General features: G+C 42.1%; 1 protein-coding gene and 1 long non-coding RNA gene across 11 annotated transcripts in view; one reads left to right on the plus strand and one right to left on the minus strand.

Annotated features, from left to right (window-relative positions):
• LOC125112663 (uncharacterized) overlaps positions 1 to 21264 on the minus strand; it is a 413145-nt gene extending 391881 nt beyond the window's left edge. For all 8 annotated transcript variants that reach the window (XR_007131218.1, XR_007131217.1, XR_007131212.1 and 5 more), the window contains exons 1-2: positions 21175 to 21264; positions 19749 to 19842 (exon numbers count right to left, since the gene is read on the minus strand). This is a non-coding gene — a long non-coding RNA (uncharacterized LOC125112663). The remainder of the gene's footprint in view (positions 1 to 19748; positions 19843 to 21174) is intronic.
• A 65-nt stretch (positions 21265 to 21329) lies between these two features.
• Positions 21330 to 25579, plus strand: part of LYPLAL1 (lysophospholipase like 1) — a 70404-nt gene continuing 66154 nt past the window's right edge. For 2 of the 3 annotated variants that reach the window (XM_047755016.1, XM_047755015.1), the window contains exons 1-2: positions 21331 to 21456; positions 25421 to 25520. In XM_047755016.1, the coding sequence (XP_047610972.1) occupies positions 21363 to 21456; positions 25421 to 25520 (194 nt within the window). In that variant the 5' untranslated portion in view covers positions 21331 to 21362. Of the gene's footprint in view, positions 21457 to 25420; positions 25521 to 25579 lie in introns of all 3 variants that reach the window. The other variant, XM_047755014.1, reaches the window with a different exon arrangement.

The raw sequence follows: 25579 nt of genomic DNA on the forward strand, positions 1-25579 counted from the left end.
GGCTAAACTGCCTGGCAAGAAAAGGTGATACCAAAGTTCTGAGTTCAAGAGAGAAAGAGATGAGTGTGCTGCCATAATAAAAGAAGACGTCTAAGAAAAAAACATGAATGCTGTGCTTCAGTAATTCTGGGTTTTTAAAGCCACTCTGAAGTTATGATCGGATAGCCTTTTCCTGAGCAGCGGTTGCTTAGCTGCTCTCATACCCACTACACCCCAGTCACAGATGTCATTCTTAGAGTTGGCAGCACTAGTTAAATCTTAGTGTGAGCTGTCGCCCAGAAGACTTGGGTTCTCAGTGTGGGAAGTCTAAGAGCTATAGAGAATCTCAGACAAAGGAATAAATATGTAAGTGGAACTGAAGATTCCATATAGAGCACAGATAAAATTATGATTTTAGGGAAGCATAAATTAATACATTCTTCCCTATGGACACACTAGAAAGTAGAAGCAACAAATTTCTCACGTGCCTTGATGCTGGCCCAAGTTACATGAGATTTATCAGGATGAAAGGAATATGGCCCAAGTCATTCTCACCAGCCCGAAGTCACAGTCCTGGGAGAAGACAGGTTCCAGGGTTGGGGCTGGGAAAAGTCACTCCTTAGGTTTAAGGGGGCTGTACAGTCAGAGGGGGTGCCGACAGGCACTCTGTACTCTAGTCCTCTGCAAAGAGCAATGATGAGGTGCACTTACTGTCTTCTCAGACCGAGGCAGGACAGCTCTCATTGTGACACCTCCTTGTCATCAACAAGAGGGCGACAGTGTCAGATCCGTCTCTTGGAGGCAGCTTCCTGATGCTCTGCTTGTTCCCAATAAGACATGAGGAACTTTGATCTCAATAGTCAGGAGAAGAGGTCAAGTTATAAGGGAAAGAAGACCCATAATCACCTGTCACTGAGACAAACACACACGTCAAGTCATCAAGCGCACTGTGAATGCCTGCTACACGCCCCGGAATCACGCCGGTCTCTAATGGGAGCGTCTCCTGCAAGTTACATGGACGAGCATCTCAACGGACTAAGAGTCATGGGCATAAGACAGATCCTGGTCGCTAGGTGTGGCAAAGAGACACAGGACAGATGACAAAGCAGAAGGTCTTCTGAAGGATGACCTTGAACACGGCTTAAAGTCCCGTTCAGGTTCATTTTAAAAAGAACAGAGGATTCTCTTTCCCTCCACAAGGTAGGATATCTCTTCAAAGCAAATCCTAAACATACAGAAAAAAAATGACAAAAGGAAAAGATCTTTCCAAAAACATGCACCTATTTCATTAGGAATATTTCAGAGTAACTCCTCACACACTTAAATGAACCCTGAGTTCTTCACTATCAAGCAAGTTCAAAGCCCTTCGAGTGAATCTGTTTTACCTGCAAAATAAATATGACGGGTGGTCTGCTTCAGGCACCTGCCTAAGTCCACTCACATTAAGTTTTCAGAGTCTCAACACTTAAAAGCCCCACCCCTGTTGCATCAACAAGAGTAAACAGGGGACGTCTCCAGAATACACAGCAACCATGTTATAGAAACACATTTGCTTCATGAGCCAGACTGTTGTTTTCCAGAAAATACAGACTCAGCAAATGCAGAAGGGCTCTGCCTGTTCCAGCTCGGAGCTCTATGGCGTGGAACATGTCCAGTGGGTGGCCTTGAGGAGTGAGGCTTCATCTCATGAAGAGTCAGGATGCTTTGCAGAAACATGGACATCATTTTCTAGCTCAAATGGCAGAAAAGAGACTCAAATGCAAGTTTTATGACTCAAACCAGTATACTTTCCACTACACAGGGTATTTCTCCGTTCAGTTTTCCACATGACTGAGCTGGGACAGAGGTGCTGAATGACCCACCAACTTGGGTCATTCATTTAACAACATTTAAGACGACATATCAGATAACCCAGGTTTGAGGGCACAATTCTGCCATTAACTCAAGGCACTAAACACATCACCTACCTTCACGCAAAGTCCATTTTTCTAACCCACACGGAAGGGGTTATGAAGAACTGTAGGAAGATTCTAACAAATTCTGAGCACCACGCAAGCATGCTTGTATCAATAACAATAACCTCTCTAAGGTTGGGGATTATATACACACTTTCTCAACTAAGGTACTGTGTGTAGAGTAGTAATAGTAATTGAACATTATTAAATGCTTGCTATGTGTCCGCCACTGCTCTAAATACTTGCTGGTGTAAACAGATGTAATCTTGATCACAAGCCTATGAAGGAGTTCTTCTTCTCCTCCGCCTCCCCATCCCGCCTCCTTCTTCTGCTCCTTGTCCTCATTCTTTTTTTTTTTTTGTCTTTTTGTCTTTTCTAGGGCCACTCCCACAGCATATGGAGGTTCCCAGACTTGGGGTCTAATCAGAGCTGTAGCTGCCAGCCTACACCACAGCCACAGCAATGCAGGATCCGAGCCAAGTCTAGGACCTACACCACAGCTCATGGCAACACTGGATCCTTAACCCACTGAATGAGGCCAGGGATAGAACCCACAACCTCATGTTTCCCAGTCAGATTCGTTACCCACTGCGCCATGACGGGAACTCCTCCTTGTCCTCATTCTGCATGTAAATTATCTGAGGCTCAGAGAGGTAAATGTTGGAACTGAGATTTCAGCCCAGAATCCCCATGTCACAACCACAACTATGCAAGGTAGACAATGTAATTAACAGCACTGGACCAGTGGCTATAAACCGCCACACTTTGTGCTTCAGGGATCTCCTAGCCAGAGCCTAGAGCCAAACACGGGCTCACAAAACACTTGCTGAATTCACTGATGGAGCAACCTGTTCTTTTACAGGCCTGTGATGGACTTGCCTACCTCACTGGCATGTGTGAGTCTCAAGGAGAAAACAGTTTACACAGGTGTACGGGGCTGCTATCAGCATTTGCTAAGAAACAAATGATACCAGTGCAGAGACAGCTTGACTGCATTGCTCCTCGTTTTCCCCGTCTTGGGTCTAGTCTAATATGCAGGGAATTCAGTTTAGACATCCGAGTCAAAGCTGCTGATTATGTTCCCACGTACGGAAGAGTCAGGAGACCTTGGAAGACTTACGCAAGGCCAGGGATCCTGCGGTGGTTCCATCCGATAATTCCATCATGGAACGTGCAAGCCCCAAGGGATGGCTCCCCTGCCAGAGCACTTCCTGTGCTGTATCCTGAGGCCTCCACATTTTTGGCCACTCATCCCAGCAGGCCCTCCCCTCTACAGCTGGTCTGGCTGACAGCTTTTAAGATGTGAAATAACACAAGGCTGAGACATGATTCTCCCCACTTACAGTGGGTTGAATATTATCCCTCCCCCCAGAAAAATTCACGTGTGTCTATCTGGACCTTCAGAACATGGCTTTATGTGGAAAAGGGGTCTTTGCAGATGTCATGAGTGAAGGATCTTGAGATAAAATCCTCGTGGATTCTGGGGGGGGGCCACTAAACCCAGTGACTGGGGTCCTTACAAACAAAAGGAGAGAGATTTGGGCATGGAGACACCCAGAGGAGACAGAGATACAGGAACAAAGGCCATGTGACCAGAGAGGCAGAGACACCAAGATGGCCTCAAATCGCGGTAAGAATCAAGGAAGAACGGTGCCCCAGCGCCTTCAGGAGGAGGATGGCCCTGCCTACACTTCGATTTCAGACTTTGAGCTCTCAGAGCTATGAGAAAACACACTTTTCGCCTTTTTAAGCAAGTTTATGGTCATTTCTTACAACGGCCCTAGGGAACTATTACTTATTAATTATTGCTTATTCTATAAAGAATTGAAAAGATCTCTTAATGGGTTTAGAATTCACTGAAGAATCAGAGACTCTAAATCTAGAACTGAGTTAAAAATCCTGTAAATCGCACTCTATGTGTGTATGGGGGGAAGTCTGTTAACTGCGTTCCAAATGGAGAAAATACAAGTTATTACCGGCATCAATTTTTTTTTCACTTTTGATGATAGTCCAGTAATGAGAACAAAGTCTACTCAGAGTTGGGGGACTTTTTTCCCTGGTGTAGCATACCTCCATATAATTATAAAACAGCCTACTATTAAAAGAACCCTTCTATTTTAAAAAAAGGAAATATTTTTGAAAAAAATGCATTCCGAAAACATAATAAAATACTGTCATATTTCTGCCATCAAACAACCATTTCAATAATATTTTCATAACTCTTAGTTCCTACTGATCTATCTAGCCCGGTTTTAAACCTATTACATAGTAAAGTTTATTTAAAATATTCATTAATCCACATTTTTCCACCACCTAAATAACTAGGGACCATCAAAGATGATTTTTTTCAACTTATTTCAACTGGGTCCATTTATGCACTTTTGACTATTTTGTCCTAGATTATTACCCAAGTGTAACACAGAAGAGACCCCAAATTTTAACTAAATAGGGGGAAAAAAAAGCCTGTAAAAATTTTTATGCTTTTCAATCAAAGGTAGTGCTCCCGGCATGGTGCCTGTTACCCCCGTGCAGCTGGGACTGAAAAAAAAAAAAAATCAAGGTGTGATTAAACAGTCTTTTTCATATAATCCTCCCTTAAAGGTTTTTTAATTGGAGCTCAGCCATCATGAAGGGAGCCTGTTCACCAGAAGCCTTTGCTCCAAGTGACACAAGGAGCCACCCAACGTCTGACTCCTTCCTGCCAGGGTGATGCCGGCTACGGCCCTCTCACAACAGTGCCCGGCCCATGTCAGTTTTAATAAAGCCAGTATGATGATAAGTATGTGCACGAGGCTTTGACATCCTGGGGCTTCTTCAGAACCTTATTTCTTCACCGAACAAACAGGAAGCCCCGGGGCGGACCACCTGGGGCGGAAAACTCCGCTCTGCACACAGCCCCTCCCTCCCCGCTCCCGCAGGCCCCTGCTCCCGCGGGTCCCCACGCCCCTCAGCGGTAGGCTTATTTTCTAGCATCCTGGCCCAGAACGTGAGAACCACCTCGCGCTTCTGCACGTTTCCTGCATCCACTTCGTCCTCAAAGCCTTTCACCTCTGCACGGAAGCTGCCTCCGCGTGCGTCAGTGCTCCAGGCGGCAGCCGAGCCACCTGGATGACACTTCTGGGCAGGCTCCCCTCCCCTCTGGAATCCCTGCTACAGTCTCCAGGGGCGCAAAGTGCCTAACACCTTCCTCAGTTCCTGGCCTTCCCATGCTTTTACTATTTTGTTGTGGTTCCTGGTTGCCCATTAGATAAAAGGGCTACTCCTGTAAGCGGTTTTCGAACCCTTCCATAATGTGGCTTGATTTACGGATGGATCTCACTTTTTCTTGTCCACTCCAGTACAGCAAGCAAGGCTCCCACTGCTTCCTTCCTAGCCAACCTCCCCCTTCTCCAGGCCCCATGAGTACTCTTTCCACCCGTCTCCAGTTCTTCCATGATTTGGGGCACAGAATGCCCTCCCTCCTCCACCACGAAACTCTACCCATTCCTGGGAGTTCCCGGTGTGGCTCAGTGGTGACAAACCCGACTAGTATTCATGAGGATGCGGGTTCCATCCCTGGCACCGCTCAGTGGGTGAATGATCTGGCCTTGCCGTGAGCAGCACTGTAGGTCGCAGACGTGGCTCGGATCCCACATGGCTGTGGCTGTGGTGTAGGCTGGCAGCTGTAGCTCCAGTTCAACCCCTAGCCTGGGAACTTCCATAACCTGCGGCCCTGAAAACAAAAACAAACAGACCAAAAAAACACCACTCTACCCATTCTTAAAGATCCTGCTCAGTCCTATATTCTTGCAGAGTCTTCTCATACTACTCTACATAATAATATTCCACCTCTGCAATCATTACTCTCAACGTTCTTTATTATATGTAACTTCCCACCCTTCCATCTCTCACGTCCCCTCCTTCTCACGACATTGGCTTAGAGACCTTATTGGAGGCCCGAAGGCTTTATCCTCTTGTTATTTTTCCAGTCTACCTTCCCGTTCGTGGCTCGATGCTATCCCCACTCACCCTGTATGGTACCACAGCCTCATCATCACTGGAACGAACGGCCCCATCTCACCTTGACCCGGCCCCCACCTTGCCAACTCCAACACAAGATCAATAAATTGCTTATTTCTTCTGTTTCTTTTCAGTAGCTACTGGTACAAATTTGATGATGGTGTAGATTAGTTCTTTGAAATTTTCTGTATGCATTTATAGCTGCTTAGCAGTTCTTCCCCAGGCTTACCCAAGTTCCTTTTCATGGATTTTTCTTAAGTCCTCAACCTTTTTCCCAGTCCTTCGATCTTAGAAAATGGTCATTATAAGGTACAGTCTTGCTTGGCTTCAGTATCCCCACACTCCTATTTGCCTACAATCATTCTAATCTTAGGGAAAGAGCACCCTTATCCCGCAAGGCTCTTGTTCCCTTCCTCTTCCAACATCTTTCAGTCCTTGTTCAAGCTGCTGTTTCAGTTCTCTTTCCCCTGGCTTCTATAGTCCATTTATAATTATGCTCAGATCATCCTCACATTCAAAAATACCCCCTTTTAAAACTCTGTCTCCTTCCTGACTCTACAGGTAAACTTTCTAAAGGAAAGTTTCTAACTACATATAAGTGAAATCATAGGATATTTGTCTTGCTTTGTCTGACTGACTTCACTTAGTATGATCATCTCTAGGTCCATCCATATTGCCACAAATGGCATGATTTCAGTCTTTTTTAGGGGTGAGTAATATTCCATTGTACATATGTACCACATCTTCTTTATTCATTCCTCTGTTGATGGACATTTAGGTTGCATCCATGTCCTGGCTATTGTAAATAGGGCCACAAGGAACTGTGGGGTACATGTATCTTTTGGAATTATGGTTTTCTCCGGACAGATGCCCAGGAGTGGGATTGCTGGATCATATGGTAGTTTTATATTTAGTTTTTAAAGGAACCTCCATACTGCTCTCCATAGTGGTTACATAAATTTACTTTCCCACCAACAGTGTATGGAGATCATCTTTTTAGACTATTTCCTATAACTCATCTCCAAATCCATTGGGTAACTAATCCTAATCCATTTGGCCTTTCCAATCTGCCCTCAGAGCCATCCTCAAAACCACTGCCTAAATTCAGGTAATCCTGTCTCTCCCAAGTCCCTTGAAAAAGACTTAAAATGAGTCCCTATCTACAGCCTCTTTTAATCTACCCAATATATTGCTCCTTAAGTTATTTCTACTGCCAGAGCTAATACTAAATGACCATGTCACTCCTCTATTTAAAAAGAAGTATCAACTCTGACCCAACATGTTTCTAGAAGCTAGCTTGTCCTTTGTGTCTTCCCACGTTACAATATTTTTTGCATATAACAGCTGGTTGAGAAGACCAAGGTAAACCTTTTGCCCATGTGGTTTTTCTTGAGAGATGGTTCCTATTTTCTTCTGTCTTCCAAAGAACCACATGACATCTGTGAAACCGCTTCTTCCTCTTTGCAGAAGCAATTCCCTCTGCTCCGAGAGGTGTCTCTCCCTCACTTTGGGGGGCCGCCTCCCAGGCTCATCTACCTGCTGCTGCAGTTTCCTCAAACCTCAGGTGACCATGGCTACACGATGGAATTCCAGCTTCGGTGAGCTCTCCTAAAGATGCCTCACTTATTTCTATGGAAGAATATTTTCACTTGGCATCAAAATTAATGTCACTCTTACAAATGTTTGCTGAAACTGAAATGTCCAGTGTCCTGGCTTTCCATCTGAAAACAAGCAGGATTAGGTTTCAAAGGACTCACCTAACTGAAGATGGCCCTGGGGTTTCAAGATTAATTTAAAAGATTTACAATTATTTTGCATTTTGCACATGCAAACAAAGTTATGAAGCCAATTAAAGCTGTGCCCGGGGTGTACTTTGACTGCACATGAAGGACTTATTCACTGTCTGTGCCAGTGGGGAGCATTTTCCAAGTCTTAATGCCTAGATCCCCCACCCCCACCACCACCGGCCATGGCCTGGAGAGTCCGGGCACATTTTTCAGGATAGGGTTTAGAAAGGCTCTTCTTCCACGCTACCTCCCAGTGTAAGCATTACTTCATAGAAAACTGCAAGCCTGATTCTGTGTTGATTTTTAAAGTGTTTTCACACAACATAAATATAAAACGCTTTATCTGAGTTTACTCATGTCCTGTCTCACTCAAGTCGGATCTTAAAAATGCTTTAAGAATCTCCCCCTTGTTTGTCACGTGTTTGGGTGTGTGTGAGAGCAGGAAAGAAAAAGCCAGGGATTAAGTTTGTTTATCTTGAAATTTTTAGCTTGTCATCAATCATTTCATTTTAATGCGCTGCATCACGCTACAGTAATTGTTTTAACCCATTTCCTGCTGGCCCTACCAAGGCTTCTGTGAAATCAATTTAAAGTCTTTCCTTTGGAAATTGCTCTCCAAAAAACAAGGGAAATAGAGATTGGAAGTGATTAGAAGAGTAATTACAGCAAAATCTAACTCTTTAAGTGGAGCTCGAGCTTCTATTTTTTTCAATTGGCTCACATCTTCAGCATATTTGTCATGGGAGACACTGGGCTATGTGTGTGTGTGTATATATATATATATATTGCAGGATATAAATACACCTAGAGTAAATGGGTCAAGCAGATCATTAACTAACTAAATAACTTCCTACTTCACTTTTTCTCTAACTACATAGCTGTTAACATGTTTAGGGAAGCCAAACATGGAAGCCACTCTCATAATCTATTATTCCGTGTTATAGAAGTTTTGTGATATAAAAAAATCACACAAGCATAATGTCTTAAAAAAAAAAAACCCTTCCCCCACCCCAAAGAAAAGCTATAAATTTAAGCCAATATAAACTTGTCAGAGTTCTCCCTCTCAATTTCACACCAGGGCGTGGTGCTACACAGCTGGGGAGCTGAGCTAATAAGTGTTGAAAAATGAAAAATGCTGCTTTATGGCATCACATAAACTGGCAAAAAGAATACTTTTACCTCCGCCCCACTTTTGACAAACAAAGGCCAAAATGTAGATGTTGGAAGAATGAGACTTTATAGTATTAGAGCCATGGGACCCACGGAATGGGCTTGTGGGAGTTTCTTTTTATTGAATACTATATGTAATAAGAAGTGGCATAACATTTATAAAATCTAATCACTTTCTGTTCCTTTTTGAACCTCAAAGGGGTCATTTCGAGGAAAGCTGTTGGAAACACTGCATAATGATCTATTTATCCAGTAGTGAAACAGGATTATTCCTTTTACCGGGAGACTGAGCCGTTCCCTAACCCTGTAAATACAGGCGCATGAAGGCACGAATTGGAGATTTTGAGGAACGTCACATCCAACAAACATTTATCGCGCGCAACTATAACAGATGAAAGAGTGGAGCTAAGGGCGCGCTTGTAATTTACATCCAACAGTGAAGTCAGGATCCAGCTGTTTTCCTTGGGCTGGTTTGTCTCCTATCTGATGGCCATGCCCTCATCCTCCCTCCCTCCCTCATCATTCATTCAGCCCGTCATCAGCAAACATGCGGTCTAAGTTTACCATGCCAAGGTGACACAGGCCTGCTAAGTCACAGGAATACTACTTCCATCATAGCAAGAGGGCCCAGCTTTATCATGAGAAGAATCCTCTTTACTCATGGACTGGGAATCAACCTGATGGAGCCAGAACAGGGGAAGCAGGGGAAGCGAGTTGAGCAGGTGCACTGTCAGGGGGACGTCCTTCCCAGAAAGAAACACTGAACTTCAGTGAAAAGAGAGGAGACAGAACAGCTCAAGACCCTCTCCGAAGCCTTCTAGACGCTATCAGAGTCCCGTGGCAGAGAATTTTGATCATAATATTTAAAGAACTGTGATCATCTCTTCTGTATGCACCTTCCCTGGTTTTCCAGTAGCTAGAACTATACTCTCTCTCCTCCGCACTTGTTCAACTTCTATCTGTAACCTTCATAAGAGGTGCCAGGACTTACCTCACATGAGAGGTATGTACACCTGTAGCCTCCCTATAAAATGTAAACTCCTAAGGGTAGGACCAAGTCTGATATATCTTTCATTCACCAACAGTACTGAGCACAGTGTGTTATGAATACTCTGTCATTTGGCTGAATAAACGCCCTCAATGGAGTCAACTCAAAAATAATCTGACAATACTATAGTAGTAAAGGAAGACGAGAATATAAATACTAGTTGAGAAAAAGCACGCCTAAGACTGGGAGCAGTACCACTGGGGAATCTAAATCATGCGCCAATTGATGAGAACGAGGATAACTTGAGGGAGTTCTGATAACAGGTTTTAACATGGGGAATTACATGAGGAAGCCACTGAAAAGGGACTTTTCTCAAGTTCCCCAAACTGCTTGAGTCTGTTTTACAGAACGCAGCTGAAGACATCAGTTACACGCGCTGCGTCACATGCTGTGTTTTATGTCCCACAATTCAAGAAAGCGCATCACTGGATGGTTTGGCTCCCAAACAAATGCAGCTTCTACAAATGACAGACGGTTTCCAGGAACGAATCTATTTCCTATTTCTCCGTCCCTATTACTAATATCAGTATTACAACCCCCAGTTACCGCTCAGCTTTACCACTACATCCACTGGAATGGTAAAACAAGAAGGATTTTGGTTAGTTGTAGTAGGTTCTAAATAGTAAGCAGATTGGCTTTAAGATTTTTGTTTTTTTTCTCATCACAACTGCCTCTATACTCTGAGCTATAGAAAGGCACCATAAATTCTTTAAGAACACAGACCTGTCAACTCCCTTTGCTTTAGTGTTCAAGGTATAGCAGGCAATCTACCAGTGCTGCTGACATTTTAACTAACTTGGTTAAGTGATTTCACTCTGGAAGAGAGGACTATTTTATATCTACATGTGTCTGTCTGCATGTACATATAAACATACACACATGTGTGTGTGTATTTACTTACATATACACACTGAAGACTCAGATGGTTCATATTTGGAAGTGGTGAACACTGGACGATTTACTATTAATATGAGAACATGACACATGTGGATACGTGAGTAACCACTGACTTTGTACCACTTACAATGAGATGTTTTCCTCCGCCTGAATTCAAATGATGGCCATCACAATACTACCTCATGGGACTTGGTACAAAATAACCAAAAGGCTTAAGCGAGCTTAAGTGAATTAAGGGCAAGACAGCAAAGGCCTGACAAAAACACTCCTAAGGATACAAGAAAGCACTTCTTCAAAACACGTGGGAGGTGAGCAGGACACCTCAGCAGAACAACTTGGACTACAGTCACGTGGGCTGGGGTGACACCTTTTGAGGAAAGGATGTTGTCAACCACAGGTCAAGAGAGACAATAATTCTAAACAACGACAACTTCAGAGAGCAACAGCCAGAGCCACAAATTAACATTCACCCTTCGGAGGACTTCATTTAAAGCTTCAGATCCCAAAATAATTGGCATAACCCTTGAATATAGAGAACCACATTTTTCTAACTTCTGATGTAGACTACTATAAAAAGAAAAATATATAGTTGGTTCTTTACAGTATTTGTGTGCGTGTTTTTTTTTGTTTTGTTTTGTTTTGTTTTAAGCTCACATGAAGCGTTTAGATGACATCCCTAGAGAAGCTTCTTGGATTAACCTTACGGAAAATGCCTTAGACACCTGTGGAATACAGTTAGGAAATGCTCGCCACTGAGTACAAAGAGTCTGGCTGAATGTTTCATGCCACATACTATATTTTTCTCCTCTGATTCCTTACTCGGAAATGAACAAGCCCCCTTAATGATGCTATGGGGGAAACTTGGTGCTTTGCACAATATGCACAATTTGTAGGGGAAACAAACGCAGGTACTTTGTGTTTATGACCGGGGTCATGGGTCAAAATGAAAACCACGTCCTGTGTGTAACTGAAATAATCAAGAGACATCACTTGCAGTGCATTTTTATGTTTTCTGGACGTTTATTTTAAGACAGGAACATATTTATTGAGAGTTCGAGCTTCCCCCTGGTCTAAAGAAGGGCTTAAAGACAACGATGAGATTTGAGTCTGTGTGTGTGTGTGGAAGGAGACACGGACGGCACCTCCTCGAGTCCATTCTGGTATGTCTCCCCTGAATAAGCAACAAATTGGTGGTAGCTATTACGCCAAGTGGCTTCCAGATGGTAACCATGTGACTGAATAGAACCATGCTCTGACAAGGGCGGCAGGGACTTTCATCGCCATGAAGCACACTTTTTTGTCTATCAATTCCACCTGCACAGTGTCAAAGAAAACCCACATAAATAGGACACTGCTTATGGGGAAGAGGAAGAGTGAAATCTATATAGCGTATGTGAATCTCTTTTTTTTTAAGCAAGAAATAAACCCAATGAAACCTGGTTATTATTTATCTTTTCATGTTTTAAACTGTTTTTAGATTTTAAATATTATGTTTATGCTATGTAGAAAAGGAGGTGTCTGCTTACCGCCTATGTTAAGATATGAGAAGTTTTCTGATATCTTACAGAATCTAGGTAAAATTTGCTGTGAAACTGTTTTTAAGCTAACGTTGAGCATCGATGTACTTTACATTTTTTGTTAAGCAAAATAAATAATTCACACTTTTGCAAGTGAAGGTACGTACTTTTTCTGGCTTTCATGAAATTATATTGTTATTATTAGGAGCAAGTGCCAGCAGACTTCATGGGTGGCATTTCTCACTGAGAAGCAAGACATGAATCAACATTTTTATTAGCGTCAACCCACTTGTCTACATAAACAAAATATTATTAATGTTTTTCCACTTAGACTTCAATGCTGGCAAGAAGAATATACAAATTGTTAGAAGAAAGACATGAACTACCCAGATAAACAGTTTTTCAAAGACCATCACTAGCATAAATTGAAGCAAGAAGTTGAGTTTTTTGCCACTGAGAGTTCAAAAAGCTGATGTTTAGTGTGTTTTTTTTTTAATGTAAATTACTAAGGAGATGGCTTATTCGCATCTTGTCCTTTTCCTATTGACACAGCTGTAGAGGATGATATTTTTTAACATCTTTTGTCTATTAGATATTCAATAATAACCACGTAAATATAAACTAAGGGAGAGTATGGGGAAAAAAAACTAAGTGGCACACACAGAAACATTCAACTAGAGCCTGCCTTCCAGGGACAGCATCATTGCAAAGGGCATGCCACGGTGCCAACATTAAACGGAAGCGCTTTATTTTTGTTGGTATTATTGTTTTTAGGACCAGAGTAGGGGAGCAGGAAGTGGGAGAGCCAGAAAAGTCTAAGGTCCACTGTTTGCATGCTGCGTTAGTGGTGACCATGCCTGCTCAAGGGGCAGGTCTAAGGGGCTCTGGATTCAACAACGACTTGACAAAGGACGAGGAGATAGACTTGAGATCTGAAGAGTGAACAGGCAAGGAAAGGAGGGGGAGAGTGACTCCTGGCTGAGAGATCAGAGAGGCAGAGGCAAAGGGGTCCAGGTGGCACAGCACACTGGGAGAAGTCTTGCTATGCCACATGATGAAAAGAGTAGATGGCTGCCTCCAGAAATAAACATGAAACACGCACACAGGTGTGTCCCGAAAAGTTTTTTGAAAACTGGTTTGGTAAGTCAAACTTTATATTAGATATAAAGGCATCTTCAGAAAAAATAAAAATAACTCTGTGAAGAATCCTTTTATTGTCTAGGCACTGGAAATACAACGATGGAAAACAATCTAATCTGCCTTCAAAACGCTCAAAGAAACAGACTCACTGAAAGTGAAATTATACCATGTTTAATATATCTCGTAAATTTAGACCTTGAGATATATATCACGCTTTCTTAAAGTGAGGCATTCCCATAAAAATGACCTAATTCCCTATTGTTGCCATGCTCAGATGTGCAAGCGTCATCCTCAAGAAAAGTTGTTTCCTAACAGGGCATTGGGACAAGAGAGTCCTTTGGAATGTGGAAAGAAGATATTAAAACTTGTTTATATCTTATTTTTATCCCAAGCTTTCAAATTTTGACTTTATATTTCATATGCATTTAATCTATTACCAAATAATGTATTCACACAATTTATAAATAAATACATTTATATAATAGAGATGCACTAAAAACTTTTACTGATGGAGCATATGATGCAACAATTTTGGAAACATCACCATAGAAGTTAATTGTTGTTCTCCTACCAAGCTGGATGATACAATAACTGGTACCAGGCGAACAGTGCTCCTTTGGTTTAGCTGAGGATATAAAGCATGGAGCTTCTCATAAGCCTTGTTTGTTGGGAACTGGAATGATCTTGTCGCCCTTAATCTTATATGTTGTTGCTTTCAAAAATATACTATCTTTATGTTGTTGCTTTCAAAAACATACAAGCGTAGTCAAATGCGAGATTCAAAGTTTCTAGGGAGTCCTTCAGTCGATCCAGAAAAACACCAAAGTGCATTGCTGTGTGTCTGTCTCTGAGTGTGCGTCTCTCCCTCGAGACAGCCCATAAGGTGAAGCTGGATCTTCGAGGAGACCAGGCCCTCTTGCTGCCCATCACCACCATCAGTTTAATCGCCTTCTCACAGGGCCACATCCTCTCTTCAATGGCTGGCTGGCCTCTGTGCTCCAATCATACATGCCTCATGTTAAGCAACGGTCCTTCCTGAATTATGGTTTGTTCTTTACCTCATCCTTATAACCTAGTTCTTCTTTTCACTCAGGGTCATGTCCTAGTTTGGCCTGATATCCACGACATGATTTCCTGACAATGTGCTTTGTGTTTTTCAAAACATTCTTCTTTCCCAGTGACGCTGGAAACCGGTCCTAAGAGTGTGATCCTGGCCCTGTCTGTCCTCCTCCAGTTCGTGGTCTGTCCACCTCTCTGGCTCTTTCTGGCTACTGACAATATGACCAATGGCAAGTAGATGCACGAAGATGTGTAGAGCTTCCCTCTTATTACACACTTTTTCTTCAAAACATAAGTCAATTAAGAGCAGACCTCAATTCCAACAAGGAATAGTTATGATGCTATTCTGCGTATTTCAGGAAGATACCAAAATAAGTAAAATACATCTTATCTTGCACTTAAGAAACTACGATTTAGTAAATCACAGAGCTAGGAGAAGTATTAAAATTTAGGAATCATATCTCAAAGCCATTGCATTTCTACCACAGAACGCTGACAATTTTGCCTAAGTTAGTTTGGGATTGTGTGTGGGGTTATATTTTTGAAACTGTTTAATAAAAACATTTCTTTTCACCTGTGAATCCCTTTATTCTCTTAAGCTCTGTGAAGGCAAACCAAACAAATATATAGAAACGCAAATGTGTAATGAGTGCCAAATTAAGGCTCTGAATAACCACTGCCTTCAAATCCTATTTGGTCACTTGTGGCTAATTACCTATCATGCTAGAAAGCACAGGATATAAAGCTTACCACCTTACACATTTTCAAGGGCACCGTTCACAAGTGTTAAGTAGAGTTGCATTGTTGTGAAACAGATCCCCAGTACTTTTGCATCTTTCAACTCTGAACTCATTAGACAACAACTCTTCTTCTCCCCCCCTTGCCCCAGTCCCAGGTGACCGCCGTTCGACTTCCTGTTTCTAAGCATCTGACTACACTAGGTACCTCATACAAATGCACTCAGACAGCATGTGTCCTCTTGTGACAGTTCATGTCATTTAGCATAATGGCCTCAACATTCACTGATGATGTCGCATGTGACAAGATCCCCTTCCTTTTTAAGGCTGATTAATAGTCCGTTGTATTATATACCATACTGTCTATCCGATCATCTTTTGATAGACCTTTGGGCTGCTTCTATCTCGTGACGATTCTGAATAGTACTCCTGAAAATACAGGAGTGTAAATAGCTCTTCAAGACCCTGCTTTCAATTATTTTGGGATAGATACACTTACATTTATTTTGAACCTATGCAAAGAAAATTTCCTCTTAAAGACATTTTGCCAGCATTTTATAAAAAATTCTCTGAAAGTGTAGTGAGACAAAGGGAGAATATTTGCCTTCAGAATATGAACTAAGGAGAATTTTACAAAGACTTTTTATTTTCTTAATAAAATACAGATATGGCATTAGAAAACCCACTGTCATACATTTACCTAAAATATTTTCCATCAGTCAATGATACAGATAGACAGAAAACAGTCCACCTCAGAATAAATTATGCTTACTTTTTAAATTGCAAAGATTGATTTCATATGATTTGATTACCTTTTTAAAAGATCCATTTTAACTCTCTTTTTCCCTGGCTTTTAGACAGTGCCAGGAAAAGAGTAGCAACACAGAGTAAAGGTACTAAAATCAGCCACACAAAGGAGAAGAATTATACTTGCAGCTATTTCTGATACTGCAAAACAAACTTTTGTGCAGTACAATTAAGAGTTTTGAGCCATAATATTAAAATCAGAATTAAATATCAGAGGTATATTTAGAAAAGTGGCACGTGTCACATACGAAAATTCTTGCTCCTAGAATCACAGAACTTGAGAGCTTATCAAGCCCTGCTCCCTTGATTCATATTTGGAGAAACTAGCCCAAAGAGACTGAATGGCCTGTTTAATATTACACAGCTTGTTACTTGAAGGTGAAACAGTATCATTTCAATATTCTTCTCATTGCATGCTGTTCCACTTACATATACACTTCATTTTCTCTTAAATGAATGGGGCAGGATACAGATGTTCAGGCTGTATTGATAAGGAACTTATACTTCCTGCTTTTCACTTTTTTATAGATTAGATGTGCAGACTACAACAACTTCCTCTCAGTCCTTGGGAAGGTTTGAAGATTGAGCCCTCCCTGCCATCAAGGGAACAGAATCTGGTCAGGAGCTTCTCATAATTCTTGCTCTGAATTTGAAGAGCCACCAAGCTCTGTTATAGAAGAGCAAAGAATGGATTCCAGAATCCACAGACATTGCAAAGATCAAAGGAGAGATTCCCAGGACTCATGTGAAGACTTGGAGGCAGCTGACTAGGAGGTTTTCCAGAAAGTAGCTTGGGAATATGAGAACTGGTCATGGGACGTGCTTAAAAGGGAGACGACCCCTTCCATGAAGAGGAGTCACTTGATAACATAAAGGACACTTTTCCAGGGAGTTCCTGTTATGGCTCAGAGATAACGAACCCGACCAGTATCCACGAGGATGCAGATTTGATCCCTGGCCTCGTTCAGTGGGTTAAGGATCCAGCATTGCCATGAGCTGTGGTGTAGGTTGCAGACCAGGCTTGGGTCCTGTGTTGCTGTGGCTGAAGCACAGGCGGGCAGCTGTAGCTCCAATTCAACCCCTAGCTGGGAACTTCCGTATGTCTTAAGCGTGGCCCTAAAAAAGAAAGCAAAAAACAAAACGAAAAACACTATTCCTGTGCCCAGTCACACACACTGAACACCCAGCCCGAGGTAAAGGGAGGAATCTCTACGGTCCCCCCCGAGGGCCTGCACTCTGGTTAACAGTCCAGCAGGAATGACAACGGCCCATGTCTGGAGACTGCATTCAGTCCGTGTTTGAGTAGCTCATGTCATCCCTTGTCCCCATGCTGCCTCAGCCTGGCCCACAAGGCCCCAGGTGACCCGTCTGCTCTGAAGAGACCCCATGGTTGCCATGCATCTCTAGCAGAGGTAGTGGGGGAAAGCAGGGAAACTTCCCACATCTACATCGAGAAGGGCTGACCTGAGAAAACGTAAGGTGCCCAGAACTGAGGCAATGGCTATACTAAAGTTTATACGCTCATATAACATTCCTTTGTAAAGAGTTTTATTTTGCTGTTTTATAAGAACCAGGACTTTTAGGATTTTTTTCTCAATTTTTCTTTCATAAATGGATAAAGGAAAGGTATAAAGGAACTATTAATTTATAAAATTTTAAAAATTACCTAACACGGAGACATTTTGTCCAATGCATACATGTTGTTAATATGTATGTGTTTCTGTGTATGCGCGTGTATGTATTACACATTCTGTGTCATGTGTTAATGTGTGTGTGTTTCTCTGTCCCACTGAACACTTGGCAAATAAAAACCAGCCAATGGACAGGATAAGAGCTGATGCTCAAGAAGGTGGAAAACAACAAAGGCGTAACTGCGTGTTGTCTGCATGACTGAAGTGATTCCATCTAACTGTGATCATTTGAACGTACCAAATATACTCCTCTAAATGGACAATCCTTCAATTGCTTTTTTAAAGCCAACAAGTAGGTCTTAAAGGATTTCTAAACACATCGTGTCACAGCAAACTCAATTCTGACCTTACCGTTTATGTGTTTAGATCACAATAGACACTGAAACACTGCAAAAAGGAAGGGTTATTGCTGTTTGCTGTTATTTTATTTACTTGTTTTTCTGAAATACTTTCGGTTTAAATACTGAACGGAAGCTACCAAGAGAGAGTGCATCAATAATGGGCTTATAGCCCCTTCGATGATAAAACTGTAGCCCTCTGGATCCTTGAGGCAGAGCTTCCTCGCCTGCCTGCTTGCATCTCTCACAAGCATCCTATCCTAATAAATCTATTTCTTGCCTAAAATAATAATAATAATAATGGGCTTTAGATTGGCTGAAAGCAAATGAAGAAGAAGAAGGAAAAGAAGGAGAAGAAGAAGAGGAAGGAGAAGAAACAGGCAAAGAGAAAGAATGTATGAACAGCTATCTTCCAGGAGTAACTCTTTCCCTCAAATTCAAGAGGGCAAAAGATCCACCACAAAAGAAGCAAGCAACCATCCTGAAACTTAATTACATTTCAAAGTAATGCATGAAAGGACCATGAAAGTTACAAAGCAAAGTAACATGAAAGTAACAAAACATTTTTGTTCAGTAGTTTGCCTACCAGATGGCATCTCTAAATATAGAAATCTAAAACCTTCTGTTTATTCTATAAATAAAGATGAAAAGAAAAGCAACAATAGCTAAGCATTGAAATCACTGCAACTTTTTTTTTAGGAGTAATTTAATTAGGTTTGTAAGAATCTGGCTTATTCCTATAATGGCCTTAAGTCTGGGAAAGCTCAAGTTCTAGGTGAAACTCAGAATCCCTGCCTTGAGGTACTGCTTATCTACCTGCTCAAAGTGGTACTCATTCAAGATAGAGGAGCAAACCTTAATACCAGGAGACAGGGAATCTGAAGAAACACAGGGACTCCTAATCAATAGACACTCTAAAGGGCTACAGTCTTAAGTCTCAAAAAAAAAAAAAAAAAAAAAAAGGAGTTCCCGTTGTGGCGCAGTGGTTAACGAATCTGACTAGGAACCATGAGGTTGCGGGTTCGGTCCCTGGCCTTGCTCAGTGGGTTAACCATCCGGCATTGCCGTGAGCTGTGGTGTAGGTTGCAGACGCAGCTCGGATCCCGCGTTGCTGTGGCTCTGGTGTAGGCCGGTGGCTACAGCTCCGATTCGACCCCTAGCCTGGGAACCTCCATATGCCGCAGGAGCGGCCCAAGAAATAGCAAAAAGACAAAAAAAAAAAAAAAGAGCTGGAACATATCCTAATTTTTGTGAACTAATGTGTAACAATTAAGGACCTGGATTTTGGAGTCAAAATCAACATGTGAGTCCAGGATCTACAAATAACTGGCAGAATGACCTTGAGCCATTTCTCTACCCCCTGAGCCTCACTGGCAAAAATAGATAATAATAGCACACAGTTTTATGGGAATTTACTTATGACAGGGCTTGACACCGAGTAGGTCCCAAAGAATGTCAGGTGTTTATTATTATTATTACAATTAGCAATAACCATCATCATAACTTAACTATAATCCTGATTTTTTTTTTTTTAATTTCTGTTTCAAAAACACAACAGGGGTAGTGCACAGCAAAGTATTTCTGGCAGTAAATGAAGCTCTAAGAGTAGATCTCAAAGCCTTACCTGGCGTGTCACCAGTGGTCTCCCCTCCTATAGCACTGCCCTCTTCCCATCTGGATCTTGAAAGTTGTCAAGAATTCATGCGGGAAAGGCTGGTCTAGAAATAAAAGTATTATTTGAGAGTTGTGTGTATCCAAAATGAGCCCAGCCCAGCACCCCCCTGCCCAAGGACTCCGTTCTCCGTACCCTCAGCCCTAGATCTAGAGCCTTTCTGATTCAGTGTTCTTTTTTGATCTAATGGCATGTAGGGCCATTGCCACAGAGATCAGTGGTTTAACTGATGGCACAGAGCTAATCTCAGCAACTGACCAGTGACAATAGACAGTTTAGTCACCTGGGGGTAGCGCGATCAACTTGAACATACAAAAAATAAGTTGCAATTGCTTAACTACAGTGCAGACTACAAGGAATGGAAGGCTGGCATTTAATGGCACTTAGAGTTCTACTGTGTTGAATTTTTCACGACGAATGAACTACCTCCTGGGTCTGCAGCCCTCAGTACTGGAAGATGTCTTTGGTCAGGCCTTTATATAGAAAGTAATTCCTTTCCCTCGCTTTCTTTTCTTTTTTTTTTAATGTAATAAAATATACATAAAAAATTACCATTTTGACCACATTTAAGTGTATAGTTTCAGTGGCATTAGGTACATTCACAATGTTGCATCATCACCACTATTTCTAGGAATTTTTCATCATCCCAAAGAGAAAGTCTGTATCCATTCAATAACATCTCCCCATTCCCCTTCCCCCTAAGCCCTTGGTAACCTACTACTCTGCCTTTATGAATTTGCCTATTCTAGATACTTCATATAGGTGGGATCATACAATATGTGTCTTTTGTATCCAGCATATTTTAAGGTTCATCTGTGTTGTAGCATGTATCAGAATTTCATTCCTTTTTACGGCTGAATAATTTTCTGCTGTATGTGTAATCCCCATTTTATTTTCCATTTAGCCATCCATGGATATTTGGTTTGCTTCTTCCACCTTTTAGCTATTGTGAATGATGCTGCTATAAACACAGGTGTCCAAGCGTCTGAGCTCCTGCTTTCATTCTTTTGTGGGTATACCTACAAGCAGAACTGCTGGATCATATGGTAATTCTGTTTCACTTCTGAAGACCCATCAAACTTTTCCCACAGCTGCTCTACCATTTTGCATGCTCCTCGGCAATTCACAAGGGCTCTAATTTCTCCACATTAACAGCCCTTCTTTTTTGTATGGTACCGCTTTAGCTCAGATTTTTCTGAGCAAATTATCTACAAAAACTACACAGAGTTATTATGGCTGTCTTATCCTGTATATAAAAGGCTACGTTCTGTTACATTTTCAACATAACACCAATATTTTTACAAATAAAAAAGCAATCCTAACGGTTAGGATTGCCGTCAAAAATCCTACAGTAAATAAGGAGATCCTTCAGCCTTACCAATGGGGTCACGTGCACGTCACAACTCTTAGCAAAAGGCCTGAATCGCCAGGGACCCGGCCCCGAGGCCGGCCAGCGTGGCCCCGCCGCGCATGCGCGTCTCCAGGCGCGCCCCTGCGTGCCGACGTGCGCGAGCCCGCGGGGCGGCGTAGGGGCGGGGTCGCCACGCTCCGGTTCTGGCCGTCGTCATGGCGGCTGCATCGGGCTCCGTGCGCCTGCAGCGCTGCATCGTGTCGCCGGCTGGGAGGCACAGCGCCTCTCTGATCTTCCTGCACGGCTCAGGTGGATTACAGTTTTCCGTCCTGGTTACGGCAGCACGGAAACGGTCCCCCCCCCGCCCCGGTTTCCCCAGGGTTGCCCCAGTGGAGGAAGCGCTGGGTCCCCGTAGGGCACGTTGGACTCCGAGGGAGGGTGACTGTCCTCTCGCCAGCCCCGTGGCTGGGAACTCGAGGTCCTGGCCGTCCCCACTAGTCTTTCTCTTGTCGTGTGGTCACTGCCCACCGTCTTTGCTTCCTGCCCTGATGTCCCATCCCCGAGCCCTCTGTCCATTGCTATCCTTGCTACGCCCCGTTCCTCTCCCTTAAGTTTAAACGAGCGAGGTAGAAAGGCAAGCCAACTGCTAGAGACAAATTTGGTACTTTTCAGAGTCAGCTTTTAGTGATTAGAGTTTGCACCTGTCTTGGATTAGTATCTCTTTTCTTGAGGCACCGTGCCAGGGCTGGAGGGGCTTTCTCCTTCATCCTTCCTCTTTGCTCTCTTGTCTTTCAGCCCCCAAGAGAATGCGCAGAGTCAACTCTGAGTCCTTTCACTGCCTTCATTAACTGGCTGCCTAATTGTCCATAGCGCTTCTCACACTTACCAGTAATGACTTTTCTTTGTCTTCCCCACTTCACCACTTCTTTAAGAGTAAGGACCCTTGTTTTAACGTTGGCATCCATAGTGCGGGGACCAGGGTAAGTTCTTGGGACATGTTTTTTGAAGACAAGAGATGCAGCCTTGTTCTCAGAGGGCCTACCTAAAGTTAAAAACAACAAAAATTCATTTAGTTTGAGTCAGCAGCGGATGGGAGATCACAAGATAGAGCATGGATTACTGCCAGGAGAACTGTAAGGGAAAAACTCTGGGTAGGCATCATTGAGGTTTTTGGAAGATGAGCTTGTTCGGTTTGACAGAGGAAGTGGTCTTTGAGCTGGGCCTGTGTGGCTTTAAAGAGAGTAGTGATTGGATAGTGGAGGGGCTGGTAAAGGTACAGGGTGGAGACCTGGAAGTGGTCTTATTTTAAAAATGAGCCTGGGTGGGTTGGACAGTTTGTCCAAGGTCACTTGGCAGTTCCTGTGGGTGGGGTTGGAACTGGTATTATTAGAACTCAGATCTCTAACTCCAAAGTCAGCGCTCTGGGGGGTTCAGGTGAAAAACTGAACTAGGATGCGTCATTTTGGAAAGAGGGAACAGACGGGCCAAAGATGTTTAAAGGGAGAGACTTGACTGATGAAATATGAAGTTGGGATGTCTGAGGTGACAGCAATGCTTATAACTTGGAGACTAATATTAATACCATCTGGGCTCCAAGGGTGTTTATAAGCACCCAGAAATTCCCCAGGATCATAGTCCTTTGAATAAATAAATTATTTCACAATACCTTGAGGAAATACTCCCAGTCTTTTTTCCTCTGGACCACTTTGCTTAAAGTCCCGATTCATAATCTTCATTTTCAAATTACTGACATTTTAAAATTTGTAACTGTTTGTCTCAGACCCAGAGTTATATATTTTTCCCCTTGTACTTTGCGCAAAGAGTTTATCTGAAGAATTCTGCCAATTATGCAGGAACAATGCCATTCCTCTATATTTTGAGCTCCATTGTAGTACACCAAATTTATTAGGAGTGTGATTTTAGACTATAAAAATGTGCTTTTGTTAGGCTTCTGCTCAATCCAGGTATGGACACACTAATTTTAAGAGTTTTATCATACTCTTGGAATAAGGTGCTGGCTTTTTATTTTTATTTTTTTGTCTTTTTGCCATCTCTTAGGCCGCTCCCGCGGCATATGGAGTTTCCCAGGCCAGGGGTTGAATCGGAGCTGTAGCCACCGGCCTACACCAGAGCCACAGCAACTCGGGATCCGAGCTGCATCTGCAACCTCCACCACAGCTCACGGCAACACCAGATCCTTAACCCACTGAGCGAGGCCAGGGATCGAACCCGCAACCTCATGGTTCCTAGTCGGATTCGTTAACCACTGCACCACGACGGGAACTCCAGGTGCTGGCTTTTTAAAGAGTGGCCTTTGCAAGTGGATGGGTGCATATTGTTTTATAACATTCAGTTTTGCTCTTCACAGTTGAAAAAGCATGTTTAGAGGCAGATTTTGTTTGTTTTTTATTCTTAAAAGCCTTGAGTTTCTTTTCTAGGTTATGGAAGCCATAGAACACCATATGGGAATGTCAGTTACTTAAAGCCAAGTTAGTTTGCGCATCTCCAACTACTAAAATGTCAAAGAAGTACCTCCTTTCAGGATGATAAAAACAAGTGATAGCTTAATTAGCTTTGTCCAGCTTCTCAGATTGGATCAATTCATTTGTTATAGGCTCCATGAAGACACTGTGGCTCTCTTTCAGTGGCAATCATTGTATTCTACACTAAGCTCTAAGGTTCACTCAGGCCCGAACCGTGCTTTCCCCCCAATGCGCTGAGTTGGCTCTTACTAAAATCACCAGTAACCTCTGTATTGCTGAATATAATAGATATTTTTCATTCGTCCTCTCATGGGAACTGTCAGCATTCAGCTTCCCCCTTGAAACATTCTCCTGGTTCTTTCTGCCTTTATATGCTCTTTGTGGTTTATTTTGCACCGTTCAATGACTAAGGAGGACAAAGCGAGATGTGGACAGATGGTTTGGATTTTTTTAACTATTTTTTTTAATAATTATTTCCCCAATACAAATTTTTTTTCCGACTGTACAGCATGGTGACCCAGTTACACATGTACACGTTCTTTTTCCTCCCATTATCATGCGCCATCATAAGTGACCAGACAATAGTTCCCAGTGCTACACAGCAGGATCTCATTGCTAATCCATTCCAAAGGCAATAGTCTGCATCTATTAACCCCAAGCTCCCAGTCCATCCCACTCCCTCCCTCTTGCCCTAGGCAACCACAAGTCTATTCTCCAAGTCCATGATTTTCTTTTCTGTGGAAAGGTTCCTTTGTGCCGTATATTAGATTCCAGGTATAAGTGATATCCTATGGTATTTGTCTTTCTCTTTCTGACTTACTTCACTCAGTATGGGAGTCTCTAGTTCCATCCATGTTGCTGCAAATGTTACTATTTAGATGTGGACAGATGCTTAGTTTGTGTCAGTCCTGGTGTAGGCATTCGATGAACAAATAACTCTCTGGCTGAAACACAAAATGAACCTTTCCTTGCAGAGTGTATATTCTAGTGAAGTTATCCCTGAATCCTTAGCTTGGCCTGAATGTGACAAAACTTTGAAGCACTAGGCCTCTTACCTTTGCATCTTACATTTAAATTACTGAATTAATGAACTGACTGGCTAAAAAAATTAGAGGTGTTACCTTCAAAATTTTCTCTTTAGGACTACATAAAATGAACCTAGATTCCCTTCCATTTGAATGGAAGTATACATACATTAATTCCTGCATGAGTTTAGGTTGTTTTCCAACCTTGAGGTGTACAGTCATTTTAGATTATGTAAACATGTTATCAAAATTCTCATTTCTTCATATTAAAAATACAAGTATGCTGAATACACCTTTTGAAGGAATTTATTGTTTTAACCAAGAAAACTGTTCCAGGTTGTTCCAACTACAAAAGTATATAAGCACTTTAGGAATATACTGTTTTTAAGAATGAAATAAGAAATGACAATATTTAAAATCAGATATGGTAAGAAATTCTCTTTTAGAAAAATCAGCTTCGTTTATTTATTTGTTCCTGTTATATCCTTTAAACAAATAAGGAAACTCAAAACTGTGGTTTAAGCAAGTTTTTTAAGTGATCAGTGAATGAAGTCAGAAGTAAAATAAAGTTATTTTTAACGACTGATGCCTGATCATTTAGTTCACATTGATAAATCAGTTTCTATATCCGTTAGCTTTAGTTACGGAGACTTTTTTTTAATTCCTTGTTGCTGCCTCTATGTGACATGAAGATTATAGACTGCTTTTACATACACTGTATTATCAGAAATGTTTTAACTTAATCTAGATTTTGTGATTTATCAGGTGATTCTGGACAAGGACTGAGAACATGGATCAAGCAAGTTTTAAATCAAGATTTAACATTCCAGCACATAAAAGTTATTTATCCAACGGCTCCTCCCAGGTATGCAGTAATTTAAATCACTCCTCTGTGGCATAGAATATATAAATGTACCAGCTAGA

The sequence above is a fragment of the Phacochoerus africanus genome, chromosome 12 (assembly GCF_016906955.1).
Source record: "Phacochoerus africanus isolate WHEZ1 chromosome 12, ROS_Pafr_v1, whole genome shotgun sequence".
NCBI classification, from domain to species: Eukaryota; Metazoa; Chordata; class Mammalia; order Artiodactyla; family Suidae; genus Phacochoerus; species Phacochoerus africanus.